Source organism: Sapajus apella, unplaced genomic scaffold (assembly GCF_009761245.1).
Source record: "Sapajus apella isolate SASKATOON/1434 unplaced genomic scaffold, GSC_monkey_1.0 scaffold12, whole genome shotgun sequence".
Taxonomy (NCBI): domain Eukaryota; kingdom Metazoa; phylum Chordata; class Mammalia; order Primates; family Cebidae; genus Sapajus; species Sapajus apella.
This window is the reverse complement of record NW_022436952.1, coordinates 37,084,624-37,103,838: the sequence shown is the minus strand read 5'-3', so window position 1 is coordinate 37,103,838 and position 19,215 is coordinate 37,084,624. Positions and strand designations below refer to the sequence as shown.

The 19,215-nt window shown below is 39.7% G+C and overlaps 1 protein-coding gene across 6 annotated transcripts in view; it reads left to right on the top strand.

The window, feature by feature from the left end:
- The window catches only part of NSRP1 (nuclear speckle splicing regulatory protein 1), a 52,202-nt gene that overhangs the window by 1,115 nt on the left and 31,872 nt on the right, over positions 1-19,215 (top strand). For all 6 annotated transcript variants that reach the window (XM_032279321.1, XM_032279323.1, XM_032279322.1 and 3 more), the window contains one exon: positions 599-692. In XM_032279321.1, coding sequence (XP_032135212.1) covers positions 599-692 — 94 coding nt within the window. The remainder of the gene's footprint in view (positions 1-598; positions 693-19,215) is intronic.

The following is a 19,215-nucleotide window of genomic DNA, read 5'->3' as shown; positions in this document are numbered from 1 at the left end:
ACTAAAGAAGTTGAATCTGATGGGATGGTTCTCTCAGCTGCCCCGAGGCTAAGCACGTGATCTTAATAAAGTGTAAGGCGAACTTGCCTCTGTGGCTACTTGGGGTTCTCAGTTAATCTTTTAAAAATTTTCGTGAGTTACACTATCCAGTCAGTTCTTAGAAACTGTTTAAGTACACAGTAGGGGAAAAAAAAAAATAGCCATTTTCTTGACTTGTTAGACCACAAGGATAATTTAAAGTATTTAAAAATCTTTAGTGGACATGAACTAAGCTTTCCTCTACACATTTTTTTTTAAATGTTACTGTCACTTCGCCATCTTAAAACATTTCTGAACTTTTTATTTATCTCTCTTCTTTGATAAAAATGGTATTTGAGTTTGGCCTCTGTCCATAAATGATCACTTAGAGTAATAATTATAGAACCCTATGGCATGTTAGAATTTTGAGATCACTGAGAAGCAGAAGCAGTCTGTTAATGTGTTCATAAAGCTTATGATATGTTTTGATTTGGTAGCTTCATGTGGAAGAGATAGTAGATGTGTTATTTGTTAACATTTAAACATAACGGTTTAATTTCTTTCAAAAAAAAATATGCAGGTATGGGCTTATTTTGCCAAAGAAAACACAGCAGTTGCACCCTGTTTTGCAAAAACCTTCAGTGTTTGGGAATGATTCTGATGATGATGATGAGGTAAGGAAACCTGTTTTACTCGTGCATTGTTGGAAATGTAAATTTTTTAAAAATTGAACTTGTGACTGATATCTTTGCCTTTATTTGTCAATACAGTGAAGTATAATTTACAGAATTATCGAAAGGAATGTTTAAAGAAAGCAGCTCCACTGATTTTTTTAAAGATTTTTTTTCCTCTAAAAGCTGTAAACTTTACCTTTAAACAAACAGTCTTTTCAGACTACTGAAATTGATTTAACAAAATTGTCAATGTAAAGATCCGTAGTTATGAGTTAGTAAGATGTCACCAATTTCCTACAGATTTTTAGCAAAGCAGTTTTTAATTTGTTAACCATGATCTAAGATCACTATTTAACAGTTCCTAATGACACTACTTTTTTTAAATTCAGTGTCTGCTAAATGTAATTTCTCAGTTATAATCACTGTAGTGAATAGTTAACCTTGATAGTACTTTAATAACATCTAATATAAAAATTTTCTATTTTAGCATCCAAAACAGTGTTTTTCTTTTTTTCTTTTTTTTTTTTTTGAGACGGAGTTTCGCTCTTGTTACCCAGGCTGGAGTGCAATGGCGCGATCTCGGCTCACCGCAACCTCCGCCTCCTGGGTTCAGGCAATTCTCCTGCCTCAGCCTCCTGAGCAGCTGGGACTACAGGCACGCGCCACCATGCCCAGCTAATTTTTTGTATTTTTAGTAGAGACGGGGTTTCACCATGTTGACCAGGATGGTCTTGATCTCTTGGCCTCGTGATCCACCCGCCTCGGCCTCCCAAAGTGCTGGGATTACAGGCTTGAGCCACCGCGCCCGGCCGTTTCTTTTTTTTAAGATGGGGTTTCACCATGATGGCCAGGCTGGTTTTGAACTCCTGACCTCAGGTGATCCACCCACCTCAGCCTCCCAAAGTGCTAAGATTACAGGCGTGAGCCACTGCGCCCAGCTGAAGCAGTGTTTTTCTGTGAAACCCACAGTTATGTATCAGAAACAACCCCAAATATGTGCTTTTTTTTTTTTTTTGAGGTGGAGTCTTGCTCAGTTGCCCAGGCTGGAGTGTAGTGTTGCATTCTTGACTCACTGCAACCTCAGCCTCCCAGGTTCAAGCAATTCTGTCTCAGCCTCCAGAGTAGCTGGGATTACAGGCATCTGCCATCATGCCTGGCTAATTTTTGGCCAGACCGGTCTCGAATTCCTGACCTCAGGTGATCTGCCCACCTCAGCCTCCCAAAAGTCTGGGATTATAGGAGTGAGCCACCGTGCCCAGCAAATGTGTGCTTTTCTAATACTCCATGTTTTAATCTTTCTTTTTTCTTTTAGTTTCTTTTTTTTCTTTCTTCCAAATTTCTCTCTTGTTACCTAGGCTGGAGTGCAGTGGCACAATCTTGGCTCACTGCAACCTCTGCCTCCTAGGTTCAAGTGAGTCTCCTGCTTCAGTCTCTCCAGTAGCACCTGCCACCACACCTGGCTAATTTTTTGTATTTTTAGTAAAGACGGAGTTTCACCATATTGGCCAGGCTGGTCTTGAATCTGTCCTCAGGTGATTCATCGGCTTTGGCCTCCCAAAGTGCTGGGATTACAGGCATGAGCCACCACACCCAGCCCCCACTTTTTTTTTTTTTTCTTTTTTTGAGATGCACTCTCCCTCTGTCACCCAGGTTGAAGTATAGCAGTGTAAACTCAGCTCACTGCAATTTCTGTGTCGAGGGTTCAAGTGATTCTCCTGCCTCAGCTTGCTGAATAGCCGGGATTATAGGCATGCACCACCACACCTGGCTAATTCTTGGTAGTTTTGGTAGAAGCAGGATTTCACCATGTTGGCCAGGCTGGTCTCGAACTCCTGACCTCAGGTGATCCACTGACTTTGGCCTCCCAAAGTGCTGAGATTACAGGCCTGAGTCACTTCGCCCTGCATGTTTCTTAAAACAAAGAACTTTGCATCAGTTAAGCTGGTACTTTGTTTGGTCTGGCAGAAGAATAGCTTGTTTTTCAGTTTTTTTTTTTTGAGACAGAGTTTCGTTCTTGTTGCCCAGGCTGGAGTGCAATGGTGCAATCTCAGCTCACTGGAACCTCTGTCTCCTGGGTTCAAGCAATTCTCCTGCCTCAGCCTCCCGAGTAGCTGGGATTCCTGCCACCACACCTGGCTAATGTTTTGTATTTTTTGTAGAGGTAGGGTTTCACCATGTTGGCAAGGTTTGTCTCCAACTCCTGACCTCAGGTGATTCACCCACTTTACCTCCCAAAGTGCTGGGATTATAGGCATGAGCTGCTGCGCCTGGCTGTTTTTCAGTTTTTATTATACAATAGCATGGGTAGATAATTGAACGTATTTGGTATTTCTTTGCTAGTTTTGAAGACATTGGCTCTGTATGGCTCACGCTTTTTAAAAATTGAGGTGTAATTTACATATAAAATTCTCAGATTTTAAGTATATAGGTTGATGATTTTTGAGAAATGTATATGCCCCAATCAAGATTTAAACATTCCCCTCCCAAACAGTCTTCCATACCCTCCTGGAGTCAGTCTACCTCCCCACTTGCTGCCCCAGACAAGTGATCTTATTTCTATTGCTAAATTAGTTTTGCCTGTTATAGAGTTTCATATAAAAGAAATCATACAGTATGTACTCTTTTATATCTAACTTACTCCACTCAGTATATTGCCAGATCCATCTTGTAGTTGTAGAATCACATTTTTCTTAAAATGGATTTTTCCTCCTTAACAGTGACTTGTTTTTCTTCCATTTTTTAAAAATTTCTTCATAAAATTTTAGAATAATGGACCATAAGAAATGAATCAAGGTTACTAGTTAAATCTCCGTTTCTGTGTAGCCAACTACAGTATTTTCAAATAGAATATTGAGGAAGTTACTAATTACAAATTTTGATTTTTTAATTATGTTGTTTCATTAATATTTAATATCTACTATAGGTTAAGAGTTGATGAGTTTTGCATCTGTAGCTTAAGTGCTTTTTATTATGTGGTACCCTTTTAACTGTTTTTCGGGGGACTGTATATAGTGTTGCTTTCAACCAGTGTCTAGTTTAGTGAGGAAGACAGACATGTAAACATGAATATAAAGCAGACTGAAATTTGGAAAGGAAACTAAGATAGTGAGGATTCCTATGTGCTCATTAAACTTTATTTGATCTTCCAGATCACTCTGTGATGTATTATTATTCTCATTTTACATGTCAGAAAATTGAAGCTCGGGTGTAGTAATTTGTTCAAGGCCATGTGACTGAAAAATAAGTGGCAAGATTGGGATTTGAACACAGACCTCTCTGGTCCCCAAACCTATACTCTTCTTTCTTCTGTCTTGCCTTGTTTTAGTAATAGAGCTACAGAATGTTAATGAAATGTAGAGAATGAAATAATTCACTTTATTGCAGGAAAATCAAGGCAGAAATAAGCATTTAAATAGCCTTCAAGGCTGGTTTAGATTTCAGTAGGCAAAAATAGAGGTGGAGGCCAGGCGTGGTGGCTCACGCTTGTAATCCCAACACTTTGGGAGGCCCAGGCAGCCTGATCACCTGAGGTTAGGAGTATGAGACCAGCCTGACCAACATGGAGAAACCCCGTCTCTACTAAAAATACAAAATTAGCTGGGCATGGTGGCGCATGCCTGTAATCTCAGCTACTTGGGAGGCTGAGACAGGAGAATCGCTTGAACCTGGGAGGCAGAGGTTGCTATGAGCCAAGATTGCACCATTGAATTCCAGCTTGGGCAACAAGAGCAAAACTCTGTCTCAGAAAAAAAATATAGGGGTGGAAATAATTTCAGTTGGGAGAGAACAGCAAAAAAATACAGAATGGCATACAAATACAAGGCATTTTTGTGGAATAACGTGGCTGGAGAACAGGGTGTATAGGAAAAAATGTTGCAAATGAGGTTGTAACAGGATTGGGCCAGATTGTGGAGTACCTTAAATTTTTCATATAAAATTTCAACTTTATATTTTTAGGTAGTTTTTGAGTAATTCAGTGATATCACACTTTTATCTTGGGAAGATAACTCTTGAATTGTAAAGCAAAGAATGGGAGAAATGAATGATAAGGTTCAAAATACTTGTTAGAAGGCTTTTTCAGGTAAGAGACATCAACCTAGGTTGAGGTCAGTGAGAATAAATGGAAAATATGAGAGATACCACAGAAATAAATAGGAACTGGAAGCCACATCGAATATGTGGGAAGGTAAGAGATGAGTTCTTATGCAAGATCTTATGCAAGATCTTATGTAGCCCAGACTCGAGTGCAGTGGTGTGATCTTGGCTCACTGCAACCTCTGCCTCCCAGGTTCTGGTTCAAACAGTTCTCCTACCTCAGCCTCCCAAGTAGCTGGATTACAGGCACGAGCCATTATGCCCAGGTAATTTTTGTATTTTTTAGGAGAGATGGGGTTTCACCATGTTGGCCAGTCTGGTCTTGAACTCCTGACTCAAGTCATCCGCCTGCCTTGGCCTCCCAAAGTGCTGGGATTATAGGCGTGAGCCACTGCGCCTGGCCCAGTTCACTGGTTCTTCAGAGTTGTGCAGGCATCACTACTATTCAGAACATTTTCCTCATCCAGAAAGAAACTGTGTACCTGTTATAGTCACTCCCCATTTTCCTCACCCCTAAACCCTGGCAACCACTAATCTTTCTGTTGCTATAGGTTTGCCTGTTCTGCACATTTCATATAAATAGAATCATGCAATAGGCTTTCTTTTGTGTCTGACTTCCTTCACTTAGCATGATGTTCTCAGGTTGTAGTGTCAGTACTCTTTTTTTATTACTGAATAATATTCCATTGTATGAATGTACGGTATTTATTTATTAGTGGTAGGCATTTGGGTTTTTCCCAATTTTTGGCAATTATAGATAATGCTGGTATAAATATTTGTGTATAGGTTTTCTGTATGGACCTGTTTTCATTTCTGTTGGATATATACCTAGGATAGAATTTCTGGTTCCTCTGATAACTCTGGTTTTATTTATATATATTTTTTGAGATGGAGTTTTGTTCTTGTCACCCAGGCTGGAGTGCAATGGTGTGATCTTGGCCCACTGCAACCTCTGCCTCCCTGTTTCAAGCAATTCTTTCCCCTCAGCCTCCTGAGTAACTGGGATTACAGGCATGTGCCACCATGCCTGGTTAATTTTGTATTTTTAGTAGAAATGGGGTTTCACCTTGTTGGCCAGGCTAGTTTGAACTCCCGACCTCAGGCGATTTGCCCGCCTCAGCCTCCCAAAGTGCTAGGATGACAGATGTGAGCCACCGCACCTGGCCTTGTTTTATTTTTTGAGGAGCTGCCAGATTGTTTTCAAAGTGGCTGCATTGTTTTGCATTCCTGTCTGCAGTGTATGAGGGTTTTGACACTTCCACATCGTCTTCAACACTTACTTTTTATTGTAGCTATATAGAAGGTATATAGTGGTATCTTATTGTGGACTTGATTTGCACTTCCCTATGGCCAGTGATGTTGGACATTTTTCGGTTTTTGGAGAAATGTATATTCATGTCATATACCTTTCTTTAAAAAAAATTTTTTTTTTTTTTTTTTTTTTGAAGACGGAGTTTCACTCATGTTACCCAGGCTGGAGTGCAATGGCGCGATCTCGGCTCACCGCAACCTCTGCCTCCTGGGTTCAGGCAATTCTCCTGCCTCAGCCTCCTGAGTAGCTGGGACTACAGGCATGCGCCACCATGCCCAGCTGATTTTTTGTATTTTTAGTAGAGACGGGGTTTCACCATGTTGACCAGGATGGTCTCGATCTCTTGACCTCGTGATCCACCCGCCTCGGCCTCCCAAAGTGCTGGGATTACAGGCTTGAGCCACCGCGCCCGGCCTAAAAATTTTTTTAATTGAAATGGGGTCTCACTATAGGCCAGGCTGGTCTTGAACACCTGGCCTCGAGTGATCTCCCGCCTCAGCTTCCCAAAGTGCTGGGACTACAGATGCAACCCACTGTTCCCAGCCACATTTATCTCTTTTAATTTAACTTAATTAATTTGTTTATTTTGAGACGGAGTCTCCGTAGCCCAGGCTGGAGTGCAGTGGCTTGAACTCAGCTCACAGCAAACTCTGCCTCAGCCTCCTGAGTAGCTAGGACTACAGTTGTGTGCCACCACTTCCGGGTAATTCTTGTATTTTTTGTATAGAGGGGGTTTCACTATGTTGGCTGGGCTGGTCTCGAAATTCTGACCTTGTGATCCCCGTCTCTGCCACCCAAAGTGCTGGGATTACAGGTGTGAGTCACCATGCCCGGCTTTACCTCTTTTTAAATTGGGTTGTCATTATGGATTGTAAAAGTTCCTTTAGTATCTTATTAGATATGTGGTTTGTAAGTATATTCTCCTGTTCTATGGGTTGTCTTTTCACATAATATCTTTTGAAGCACAAAAGTTGCTTTGAGAAAGTCCATTTTTTGCTGCTATTGCTAGTGCTTTAGTGTCATACTGAATAAACCATTGCTTAATCCAAGGTTACAAGATTTACACTGTTTTCTTCTAAGAATTTTGTTGTTTTAGTCCTTAAGTTTAGGTCTTTCATACATTTTGAAATTTTTTTTTTTTTTTAATAATAAGAGGTCGGGGGTTCAGCTTCATTCTTTTGCATGTGATTATCCAGTTGTCCCGCACATTTTGTTGAAGACTGTTTACCATTAAATCGTCCGTCATCCATTTGCCGTTAAATTGTCTAGCACCCTTGTGGTTTAATACACAAATAATTATAAAAATCACTTACTATGGATACAACAGTAAGATTGGACATGCTTATTTTGCATTTCATATTAAAGCATACTGGCATACTGTATAATACAAAGCATCATGGCCAGGCATGGTTACTCATACCTGCACCCTCAAGCACTTTGGGAGGCTGAGGTGGGAGAAACGCTTGAGGCTAGGAGTTCAAGTCAAGCCTGGGCAACAGGGAGACTCTGTCTCTGTTTTTTTTAGAAAAGAAAAAGTGTGGTGGCATGCACTGGTAATCTTAGGTACTCAGAAAGCTGAGATGGGGAAAATTGCCTTAGCCCAGGTTTGAGGCTGCAGTGAGCTAGGATTGTGCCCCTGCACTCCAGCCTGGACAACAGAGGGAGATCCTGTCTCTAAAAGAAAGAGAAAAACAAAGCAACATGAAATGACCACAGTATACCACAGTTTGAGAAGGATGGGTTTACACAAGTAATCTAGAGAGTTTATTGATGTTCCTGCTGTTTCTTTTCCATTGGGAAATGAGGCTGGTGGTAGCTAGACAGTGGGTACACTACAGTAAGCAAAGATAGGCCTGGGCCATTTTGCAGTAGCTTTTTCCTTCCTTCCTGCTCTTCCTCTTTTCCTCCTTCCTGTAGTGGGACTTTAATACAGAGAATTGGTTTCATAGATGATGGAAGACTTGAGATGCCAAAAAGGGGATGAAGAGGCAGTCCAGAGATTAGCAATAGTAAGAAGCAAACAGTGATATATAGAGGGCTACAAGTAGGAGATGGGTATTAGAGGCTGGGGAGCAGAGTGACCTGGTGGCAACTGGACTTAACTAGAAGGAGCAGAAACATTTGTGAGATTCAGTCTTAGGTAGAGAGAAAGATTCTCCTACCTTCCAGTATACTGTCTCTGCCTTACATTGGTGGAGCCCAGTCAAAGCCAATGGACAAGGGAGCTGCATCTTAGTGAAAAGAATATAAAACTATTCTTTAGAAAAATTTCCTTAGCTGTAAAAAAATCAGTCCGATTAATACTAGCTTGTTTTTTTACTGAGTAGTAAGTTTCTTAGTTAAGTATATTTAAACATTTGTGAGATTGGGCCGGGCACAGTGGCTCAGTCCTGTAATCTCAGCACTTTGGGAGGCTGGGGCAGGCAGATCACTTGAGGTCAGGAGTTCAAGACCAGCCTGGTCAACATGGTGAAACCCCATCTGTACTAAAAATACAAAAATTAGCTGGGCATGGTGGCAGGCTCCTGTTATCCCAGCTAGTCAGGAGGCCGAGGCAGGAGAATCGTTTGAACCCTGGGTGTGGAAGTTGCAGTGAGCTGAGATTGCACCACTGCACTCCAGCCTGGGTGACAGCAAGACTCCGTCTCAAAAAAAAAAGATAAAAAATTTGTGAGATTTGACTACAAAAATCTCTTTCATAATTAGTCAACAATTTAAGCAACAATTATTAGTGCTGTGGAAAGTATAGAAGAAAGATAATTTCTTATTCTCCTGAGTAGAGTATTTGATACACCTGGAAAGGAGCTGCTGTGAAGCCAATCTATCCTATTCATCAGTTCAGCCAAAGCATTTAAGATCCCGAAATTTAAGATCCCGAAATTTAAGATCAGATTTTCTCTGTAGTGGTCCAGCAGAGGGAGTCCTAGCACATGAATTGTTTCATTTTGTGCCTGTATCCAGGGTTAGTTTAATGGGAAAGTGGTAGTCCATCCGTTTTAATTATCATTTAAGCATAAGATAATTAATTATCATTAATTATCTTTTTTGAGACAGAGCCTGGTTCTGTCACCCATGCTCAAGTGCGGTGGCACGATCTCAGTTCACTGCAACCGTCACCTCCCAGGTTCAAGCAATTCTTGTGCCTCAGCCTCCCAAGTAGCTGAGCTCACAGGCATATGCCACCAGGCTGATATTTTTTGTAGAAATAGGGTTTCATTTTTGTAGAAATGGGGTTTAGCCATGTTAGCCAGGCTGGTCTTGAACTCCTGGCCTCAAGGGATTCTCACCTGCCTCCCTCCCAAAGTGCTGGGATTGCAGGCGTGAGCCACCACGCCCAGCCTAGTAGATCCGCTTTTTTAGATTATCAGAACATATTAGAAATAATTACCATTTTTTTTTCAAGGTGGGAGAGGTAGTACGGGGGTGAAAGTTTTTACACCATATGAGTGAGAAAGCATATTCTGATGATGCGCTCTATTCATAAATGAGTGGTTTTACTGTCATAGTAATGTATTTAATCTGTTTTTTTTTCCAATCCATCCTCTCTTTTCTGGTCTATCACCATGTTCATTCTTTTCTCTTGGATTATTATTATTATTATTATTATTTTTTTTTTGAGACTGAGTCTCACCCAGTCTGGAGTACAGTGGTGTGATCTTGGCTCACTGTAACCTCCGCCTCCTGGGTTCAAGCGATTCTCCTGCCTCAGCCCCCTGAGTAGCTAGGACTACAGGCATGTACCACCACGCCCGGCTAGTTTTTTGTAGTTTTAGTGGAGATGGTATTTCACCTTGTTAGCCAGGATGGCCTTGATCTCCTGACTTCATGATCCACCCACCTTGGCCTCCCAAACTGCTGGGATTACAGGTGTGAGCCACCACGCCTGGCCTCTCTTGGATTATTTTAATTGTTTTGTAGCTAATTTCCTTATTACCTATCTCCTCTCAAATTGTTTCAGTTATTGTTGCCAGATTGATCTTCCTAAAGTACCGTTATAATCACTGTTGCTCAGTTAGTCCTGAACATAATTGTATTTAAAATCTAAACTGCTAATGTTGACTTTGAAAACCTTCTCTATGCTTTGCCCCTATTATGCTTATTAGCATTTTCTCCTGTTTGTCCACACACAGTACACTGTCGTGCTCGCAGATTTTCACATTTCTGCTTTTCTTTACACTGGAAGTCTTCTCCCCACTTTTTTTTAAAATGTCCAAATTACAGCCATTCTTCAAAACCCAGTGCAAAAGCTACTTCTTTCAGAATACCTTCTTTGATTTTCCTCACTGGAAAGAATCTCTTCCTTTTTCTGACACTCTTTACCTTTCTTATAACAGTTAGCTTTTAAAATCTTGCATTTTAAGTTGTTTACATATACACATTGTCACTGTACTAGATAGAATATGAGCTCTATGAGTTAGGACCTGGCCATTTAGCCTAGATTTGTTTTTATTTTTTGAAAGAGAGTCTTGCTCTGTTGCCCAGGCTAGAGTGCAGTGGTGTGATTTCAGCTCACTGCAACCTCTGCTTGCCAGGTTGAGCTTCCCAGCTTGAGTGATCTTTTAGCTTCGGCCTCCTGAGTAGCTGGGACCACCGGTGTGAGACATCATGCGTGGCTCATTTTTGTATTTTTTTTTTTTTGTAGAGATGGTGTTTCGCCATGTTGCCCAGGCAGGTCTCAAAACTCCTGAGCTCAAAGCGAAATGCCCATCTTGGTCTCCTAAAGTGCTAGGATTACAAGCATGAGCCACCATGCCTGGCCTAGGCTAGCTTCTAAAAATCAGTAAGATTATTTATTCAGGTGTTTAGTTGTCTGTGTTGTAAAGAGCCAGGTAGTAAATGTCTCAGGCCTTGCAGGGCAACTGTATAACTTCAGTCTCAGTGTGAAAGCAGCCACATTAGGCAATACGTAAATTATGAGCATGAGTAATAAATGTTTTAATAAAATTATATTTATAAAAATGGAGGTAGGCTGTATTTGACCCATAGCTTATAACTTCTTGACCACCGGTCTATATGATTGTTCTGGAAAGTATTTGTAATAAATATTTCACGAGTGTTGTAAGTGACCAAAATGGTTAGATGTTGCATGACAGATTAAACATTGAACTCCTTTTTAGGTGTTTATCTGTGATAAATGCCTGCCTATTTTGCAGAGTATAATGAATTTTCCTTTTAATGTTGTCAATTGAAATGTTTGTTTCTAAACAATAATATATTGTGAGATCTACTTTTGTAACATAATTTGTGTGCTGTTAAGAGATATCATATATACAGCCTGAAAATTGTTATGCTTTTTTTTGGAGACAAGGTTTGCTCTGCTGCTCAGGCAGCAGTGTAGTGCTATCATCAGGGCTCACTGCAACCTCAACCTTCTGGACTCAGGTGATCCTCTCACTTCAGCTGTCTAGTAGCTGGTACCACAAGCATATGCCACCATGTCCAGCTAATTTGTTTATTTTTTGTAGAGACAGAGTCTCTCTGTGTTGCCCAGGCTGGTCTCAAGCTCCTGGCCTCAAGTGATCCTCCTGCCTCAGCTTCCCAAAGTGTAGGGATTGTAGGTGTGAACTACTGTAACTGGCCTAGTTGTTGCTTTTGGATAGAGAGACAAACTTTTTAACCACTTAAAAAGAGAGTGTTAAGTTTAGCTAGCTAAAATTAATGAACTTAGTTTTAAATTTTATTTAATTTACATTACTTTTTTTTTTCTTTCTTTCTTTTGAGATAGGATCTTGCTCTTTCACCTGGGCTGGAGTATAGTCGTGCAGTCACAGCTCATGGCAGCCTCAGTTTCCCAGGCCAAAGCACTCCTCAGCCTCCCAAGTAGCTGGGACCACAGGTACCACCATGCCTGGCTAATTTTTTAATTTAAATTTATTTTTTTGTAGAGACAGAGCCTCACTACGTTGACCAGGCTTCTCTTGAACTCCTGGGCTCAAATGATCCACCCACTATGGCCTCCCAAAGTGTTGGGATTACAGGTGTGAGCCACTGCACCTGGCTGTGAACTTGGTTTGTATATGTATAAAAAATTACTTGGAAGCCAAGTCCTTTTATAGGTTAAGAATTTATAGAAATTATAAGGGAAACACTAAAGCCCTAGGAGAAAAAAGAGGAAAACACATTTAGAAACAAATGTAGAAAAAAATAGAAATATCTAGTGAACGTTTAAAAAATTCAATTTTAATATTTAAGAAATGTAAATGTAGGACAATAGTAAGCTACCATTTTTTACGATCATATTAGCCAAATACTTTTTAAATATGAAATGGGAAGATTTTTGTGAAATGGCACTCAAGTTTTTGTTATTATAAATTGATGCACATTTTTGGAAGCAGATGCACCTCCTCTGAAAAGCAATTCCAAAAATGAGTATAAATGTTTTAAAAGTTGAGCATTTTTTACCCAGTGTTGTCAGTCAGGAGACAGAAGCCTTGCCAGTATTTTCCTTTCTAAAATTTTGTCTTGGAATTGTCAGAAATTGATATAAAATATTTGTAGGTATTCAAAAGCATTTATCTTGGGGCTCTTTACGATCACAAGAACTTAAGACCAGGCCAGCTTTTAACAGTGAAAGCGTGAGTAATAAAAGTGTGTGTAATACTACAGCTATTAAGTTCATCACAAAATAACATTTAGTGAAAAAGCATACCAATTTGTTATAGATAAAATAAAAGGAAAAAAAGCCAAGAAAGCATTCAGAATTTTTTTTTTTTTTTTTTTTTTTTTTTTTAAAGAGATGAGGTCTTGCTATGTTGCCTAGGCTGGAGTGCAGTGGCTATTCACAGGTGCGATCCCATTACTGATCAGCACAGGAGGTTTGACCTGCTCTGTTTCTGACCTGGGTCAGTTCACCCCTCCTTAGGCAACCTGGTGGTCCCCCGTTCCCGGGAGGCCACCATATTGATGCCAAACTTAGTGCGGACACCTGATCAACATAACGCACTACAACCTAGAACTCCTGGGCTCAAGTGATCCTCCCATCTCAGTCTCCTGAGTAGCTGGGACTACAGGCATGCAATAAAGCTGTTTGCCTTTTTATCATTCATGTGTTCGCTGGAGTAGGACTTTTAATTTCCTTCATTAACTTTTCGTTTGCATTTACAACTTGGCTGTTTGGCTGCAAGAAGCCTAGCTTTCAGCCAGTCTTGCCTTTCAGCATGCCTTCCTCAATAAGCTTAATTATTTCCAGCTTTTGATTTAAAGTAAGAAACCTGCTACTTTAAAGGCCATTGTAGGGTTATTAGTTGACCTGATTTCAGTATTGTTGTGTCTCAGGGAATGGGAAGGCCTGAGGTAGGGGAGAGAGGAGAACACTGGTTGGTAGAGCAGTCAGAACACACACAACATTTATCAGTTAAGTTATCCATTTTATGTGGGCATGATACAGGTGTTCCCAAAACAGATATAACACCAAAGATCATTGATTATAGATCATCATAACGTGATAATGAAAATGTTTGAAATATTGTGAGAATTACCAAAATGTGACACAGTGACATGCAGTGAACACATGCTGTTGGAAAAATGGCACTGATAGACTTACTTAGTGCTGGGTTGCCACATATCTTCAATTTGTAATAAAACGTAGTGTCTGTGAAGCACAATAAAACGAGGAATACCTCCAGTGGTATAGTCGATGTAATTTTTGTTTTTGTTGTTTTAGAGTAGTGATGATTTGTGCAGGTTTCAGCTAAAGGAGAAGCAGCTAAGGAAAAATGAGAGATTTTACAGCTAAGGAAGATAGGGTGTCAAGAAGTTAATTGGTCCATAGCACACACAGAGTACTTAGAAAATAGAGCTAAATTTTGATCCCAGGTCTGATTCAAGTCCATGGTTTTTTGTTTGTTTGTTTGTTTTTTTAATTGAGAGGGAGTCTTGCTCTGTTGCCCAGGCTGAAGTTCAGTGGCACGATCTTGGCTCACTGCAGCTCTGCCTCCTGGGTTCAAGCAATTCTCCTGCCTCAACCTCCTATTACTGGGCTTACAGGTGCCCATTACCACACCCAGCTAAGTTTTGTACTTTAGTAGAGACGGGTTTCACTATATGTAGATCAAGCTCATCTTGAACTCCTGACCTCGAATGATCTGCCTGCCTCCGCCTTCCAAAGTGTTGGGATTACAGGTGTGAGCCACCACTCCCAGCCCCAAGTCCATGCTTTTAAACAATGTAACATACTCCTTCTGAGAGTTAGTTTGTTCATAATGGAATTTCCGATTTCAGAAACAATATAAAAATGATTAGTAGGGGACTGACAAAGATCAGATTGACTTCAGAAGGTCAATGTTGTTTATTATTTGGAAAGGGAACACAAATAGAAGTTGTGTTCAGATGTGCTTTTTATCATGTGAAGTCACACAACTTTGCCTTCCAGTGACCTAGGAATATTTTGAGGAGATGACACTATATTTAATTTTCAACAAAATGAGTATCCCATTGTCCAGATAATTTTTTTTTTTTTTTGAACAGTCTGTTCCAAGGGGTTTTAATGTGTATGTTGCCACTTTCAAGAGGACACTCAAAAATTCGTGGAGTGGCTTTTGCTTATCACAATTATTGTATTTATTTATACTTACTTTTTTGAGACAGGGTCTTACTCTTGTTTCCCAGGCCGCAGTGCAGTGGTGCAGTCTCAGCTCACTGCAACTTCTGCGTCCCGGACTTAAGCAGTCCTCCCATTTCAGCCTACTGAGTAGCTGGGACTATAGGCACATGCCACCACACCCAGCTAATTTTTGTATTTTTTTGTAGAGACAGGGTTTCACCATGTTGGCCCAGGCTGGTCTCAAACTCCTGGGGCTTAAGTGATCCGCCGGCTTCAGCCTCTCAAAGTGCTGGGACTATAGGTGTGAGCCACCATGCCTGGCCGCTTATCACAATTATTAAGGATAATCCGGATGTTGTTGGCACCAGTTTTTGATGAGGACCAGGGGTGGTAGATACTCTGCATCTCATGCTCCGATTCATATAGGTGAAATCCCTCTCAACATGCCTATAGATTAACAACTGTTTATTTTATTATTGTGATCATGGCTCACTGTATCCTTGATGTCCCAGGCTCAAGTAGTCCTCCCACCTCATCCTCCCAAGTAGCTGGGACTACAAGTGCACACCACCATGCCTGGCTAATGTTTGTATTTTTTGTTTTTGTTTTGAGACGGTCTCACTCTGTCACCCAGGCTGGAGTGCTGTGGCATGATCACAGCTCATAGCAGCCTTGACCTCCTGGGTCTTGGCCTCCCAGAGTGTTGGGATTACAGGTGTGAGTGCCCAGTCCTGCGTATAATTTTATGAGCCAAGTTCTTTTTTACATATAACCACAAAGTATACTTTGTATGTTTTATTAAAATTTTTTTAAAGAAATTTAAAAATACTTTTTAAAAAGTATTTTCAGCCAGGCATAGTGGCTCTTGCCTGTAATCCCAGCACTTTGGGAGACTGAGGTGGATGGATCATTTGAGGTCAGGAGTTTAAGACCAGCCTGGCCAACATGGTAAAAATACAAAAATACAACATTTTGTATTTTTAGTCTCTACTAAAAATACAAAAAATTAGTTGAGCATGGTGGTGGGCACTTGTAATCCCAGCTCCTTGGGAAGCTGAGGCAGGAGAATCGCTTGAACCTGGGAGGCAGTGGTTGCAGTGAGTCGAAATCGTGCCACTGTACTCCAGCCTGGGCCACACAGCGAGACTCCATCTCAAAAAAAAAAATTTTTTTTTTCCTTGGTAAATTTTCCACTAATTTGACTACCTTATAGATTTAGAGACTACTACATTTTGTTCAGAATTTTACCAAGAGTTCACAATTTAAGAAAACCAGGTCACTGTCACCAGTGTCACTTGTGGCATTTGAGTCATCAGTTGTGCAGTGGGCATTTGTATCTGTAGCATTCATTGCTGGTGATTATCTTGACTGTATAAAGGTAGAAACATTCAACAACTGAACTGTCTCCTAGTGTTATGCATTTACATACTTAAATATATATTATTCTATCATAAATTTCATTCTTTTTGTTCTCTTTGGTTCTGTAAGTATGTGTATGTATATCCAGAGCTGAACTAGAAATAACTACATACACAATTTTTAAAAATTACATGTAGATTTATATCATCTATGCATTTTATTTCTGTAAATAGTAAGAAGGATTAACAAATACTTCACATAAAATGAGTATTAGGCTGGGTGCGGTGGCTCATGCCTGTAGACCTACCACTTTGGGAGGCCAGGGCAGACGGATCACCTGAGATCAGGAGTTCAAGACCAGCCTGGCCAACATTGCAAAACCCGGTCTCTACTAAAAATACAGAAATTACATGGGTGTGTTGGTGCACATCTATAGTCCCAGCAACTCAGGAGGCTGAGGCAGGAGAATTGCTTGAACCTGGGAGGCAGAGGTTGCAGTGAGTCGAGATTGTGTCACTGCACTCCAGCCTGGGGAACAGAGCAAGACTCCATCTCAAAATTAGAACAAAAAACAAAAAGAGTATTGGGTATGATAGGATTGAGAACTACTAGTCTGTGCTTTCCCCACAGACATAAAATGGCCCATTTATTATATATTAAATTCACGTAAATGTGTAGGTTTGTTTCTTCGGGCTATTCTTTTTCGTTGATTCCTTTCTCCTATTCTGCTTCAATACTATATTATTTCAATTACTCTAACATTATAATCTTTTGCTATATGATAGGACAAAAACTAAGAAAAGCTAAAATTTATTGAGCACTTTGTATATGTTAGGCATAGCACTACGTGTTTGATATGAATTATCTAATGTAATCATATGTTATTTGGTTTACCATATTTTATCAAATCTAAGATGCTTTGATATTGATGGTTTCTTGGTGTTACCAGAAAGTGTCAATGAAATGTTTTCAGACAGAACATCATTATTGCTTCCTGGGTGACAGCATTTTTTTTAAGAAGTTACTGATTTCTGAGAGATTAAAATATGAAGAATCTGTGTTTTAGAATCAGTGAAATAAGATGTCATTATTCTCATTTTATAGTTGAGGAAACAGGCAGAAAGTTTAAATAACTTGCCTGAGATTACATAGCTAATTGACTTAATAACTCATGGTTGATTGGGATCTTTTAAAGTTACTACATTTTCTAAGTATTTATTGTGATACACAGCAGTAATATTTATATACACACACACATTTGTACATGTCATATTTTATGTATATATCTAAGAGTTTTTTTTGTATGTGGATATAGTATCTGAGCACCTTGCTAAACTCGTACTGTAATAATAGGTTAAAATCCCTTTGGATTTTCTGGGCAGGTAATCATATTAACTTGAAAATAATTTTAATATTGATTTTTTGTTTGGTCTAATTGCATTGGGTAGAACCTCAAGAATATTGTTGAAATATAGTGGTAATAACAGGCGTCCTTTTCTTGTTTCTGACCTTACAAAAATATTTTTAATGTTTCACCATTAAGTATGCTATTCACACCAGGTTCATGGTAAATGCCCTTTTTCAAATTAAGTGAGTGTCCCTGTATTATAGATTTGTCATTCCCAAATCCTGTTTACAACTGTTGGGCAATCCTCTCTACTGAATCTGTCTCTAGAGTCATCCTATCAGGTGCCCCTCCCTGTGAGAGAATATACTTCCTACCTTCCTGATACCAGGTTTAACCATGAGACTTGCTTTAGCCAGTGGAAATGATGGATGCTGTATCTGAGCAAAACTTCGGGAGTCATTCCCTGATTAAGTCATTGCTTTTCCCCCCGTCTGCCATATGAACAACATGTTACATATAGGGACTGTGCCTTCAGCTTTGGTCCTAGAATGAAGACAGTGAGGAGCCACAGCCATCCATGGTGGACATGTAGCATGAGCAAGAAGTAGTAAACCTTTATATTGTAAGTTTTGAGATTTTGCTGGTGTTTGTTAACATAGGATCAGTTATCAAAATTGACCAATAACTTTAGTTACTAAACATTTTAATTAGATATTGAATTTTATCAGCTCTTTTTTCAGCATCTGTTACTATTGTGAATTATATTGATAAATTTTCCTTTTTGAAAAGTGAAACTACTCTTTAAAATACTGGGGTAAACTGTGCTTAGCCTTGGTGTATTATTCTTTTATATGTGCAACTGGATTTTATTTGCTCTTTTTTAAATTGTAAAATATACACAACATAAAATTTACCATTTAAGCATTTTTAAGTGTGTAGTTCAGTAGCATTAAATGCAGTCACACTGTTGTTCAACTATTACCATGATCCCCATGATCCGTTTTGAGAACTTTTTTATCTTCCCAAACTGAAGCTGTAAACAATAACTCCCCTTCTCCCATGCCCTGTCCAGCCCCTAGCAACCACCTTTCTACTTTCTGTCTATAAATTTGACCATTTCAGATACCTCATATATGTGGAATCATATAGTATTGTCTTTTTGTGACTGACTTATTTCACTTAGCATAATGTCCATAGGGTTCGTCCATAGTTAGCATGTGGCAGAATTTCCTTCTCCATTCTATATGTGTATCACATTTTGTTTGTTCATCCATGCCTGGACTTTTTGGCTATTGTGAATAATGCTGCTATGAACAGGGGTATACAAATCTCCGTTTCATTTCCTGCCTTCAGTTCTATTGACTGTAAAGCTATTTCTTTGTGCCCTTGGGGGACTGGTTTGAGGTCCTTCCATGGATATGAAAATCTATGGATGCCCAAATCCCTGATATAAAATGGCATAGTATTCGCACATAACCAGTGCATGTTCTCCCATATACTTTCAATCATCTCTGGATTACTTGTAATACCTAATACAATGTAAATGCTGTGTAAATAGTTATACTCTATTGTTTAGGGATCAATAAGGGAAAAAAGCCTGTACATCTTCAGTACAGGCACAGTTTTTTTTTTTTTCCAAATATTTTCAAACCATGGTTGGTTGGATCCACATATGTGGAACCCACAGATAAGGAGAGCCAACCTGTGTACTTGTGGGGTGGTGGGGTAATTGTTGGATCATATGGTAATTCTGTGTTTAATTTTTTGAGGACTGTTTCAGTCTTGAGGAGCCGCTACAGTGGCTGTATCATTTTACATTCTAGCAATACACAAGGGTTTCAATTTCTCTACATCCCTTCACACTTGA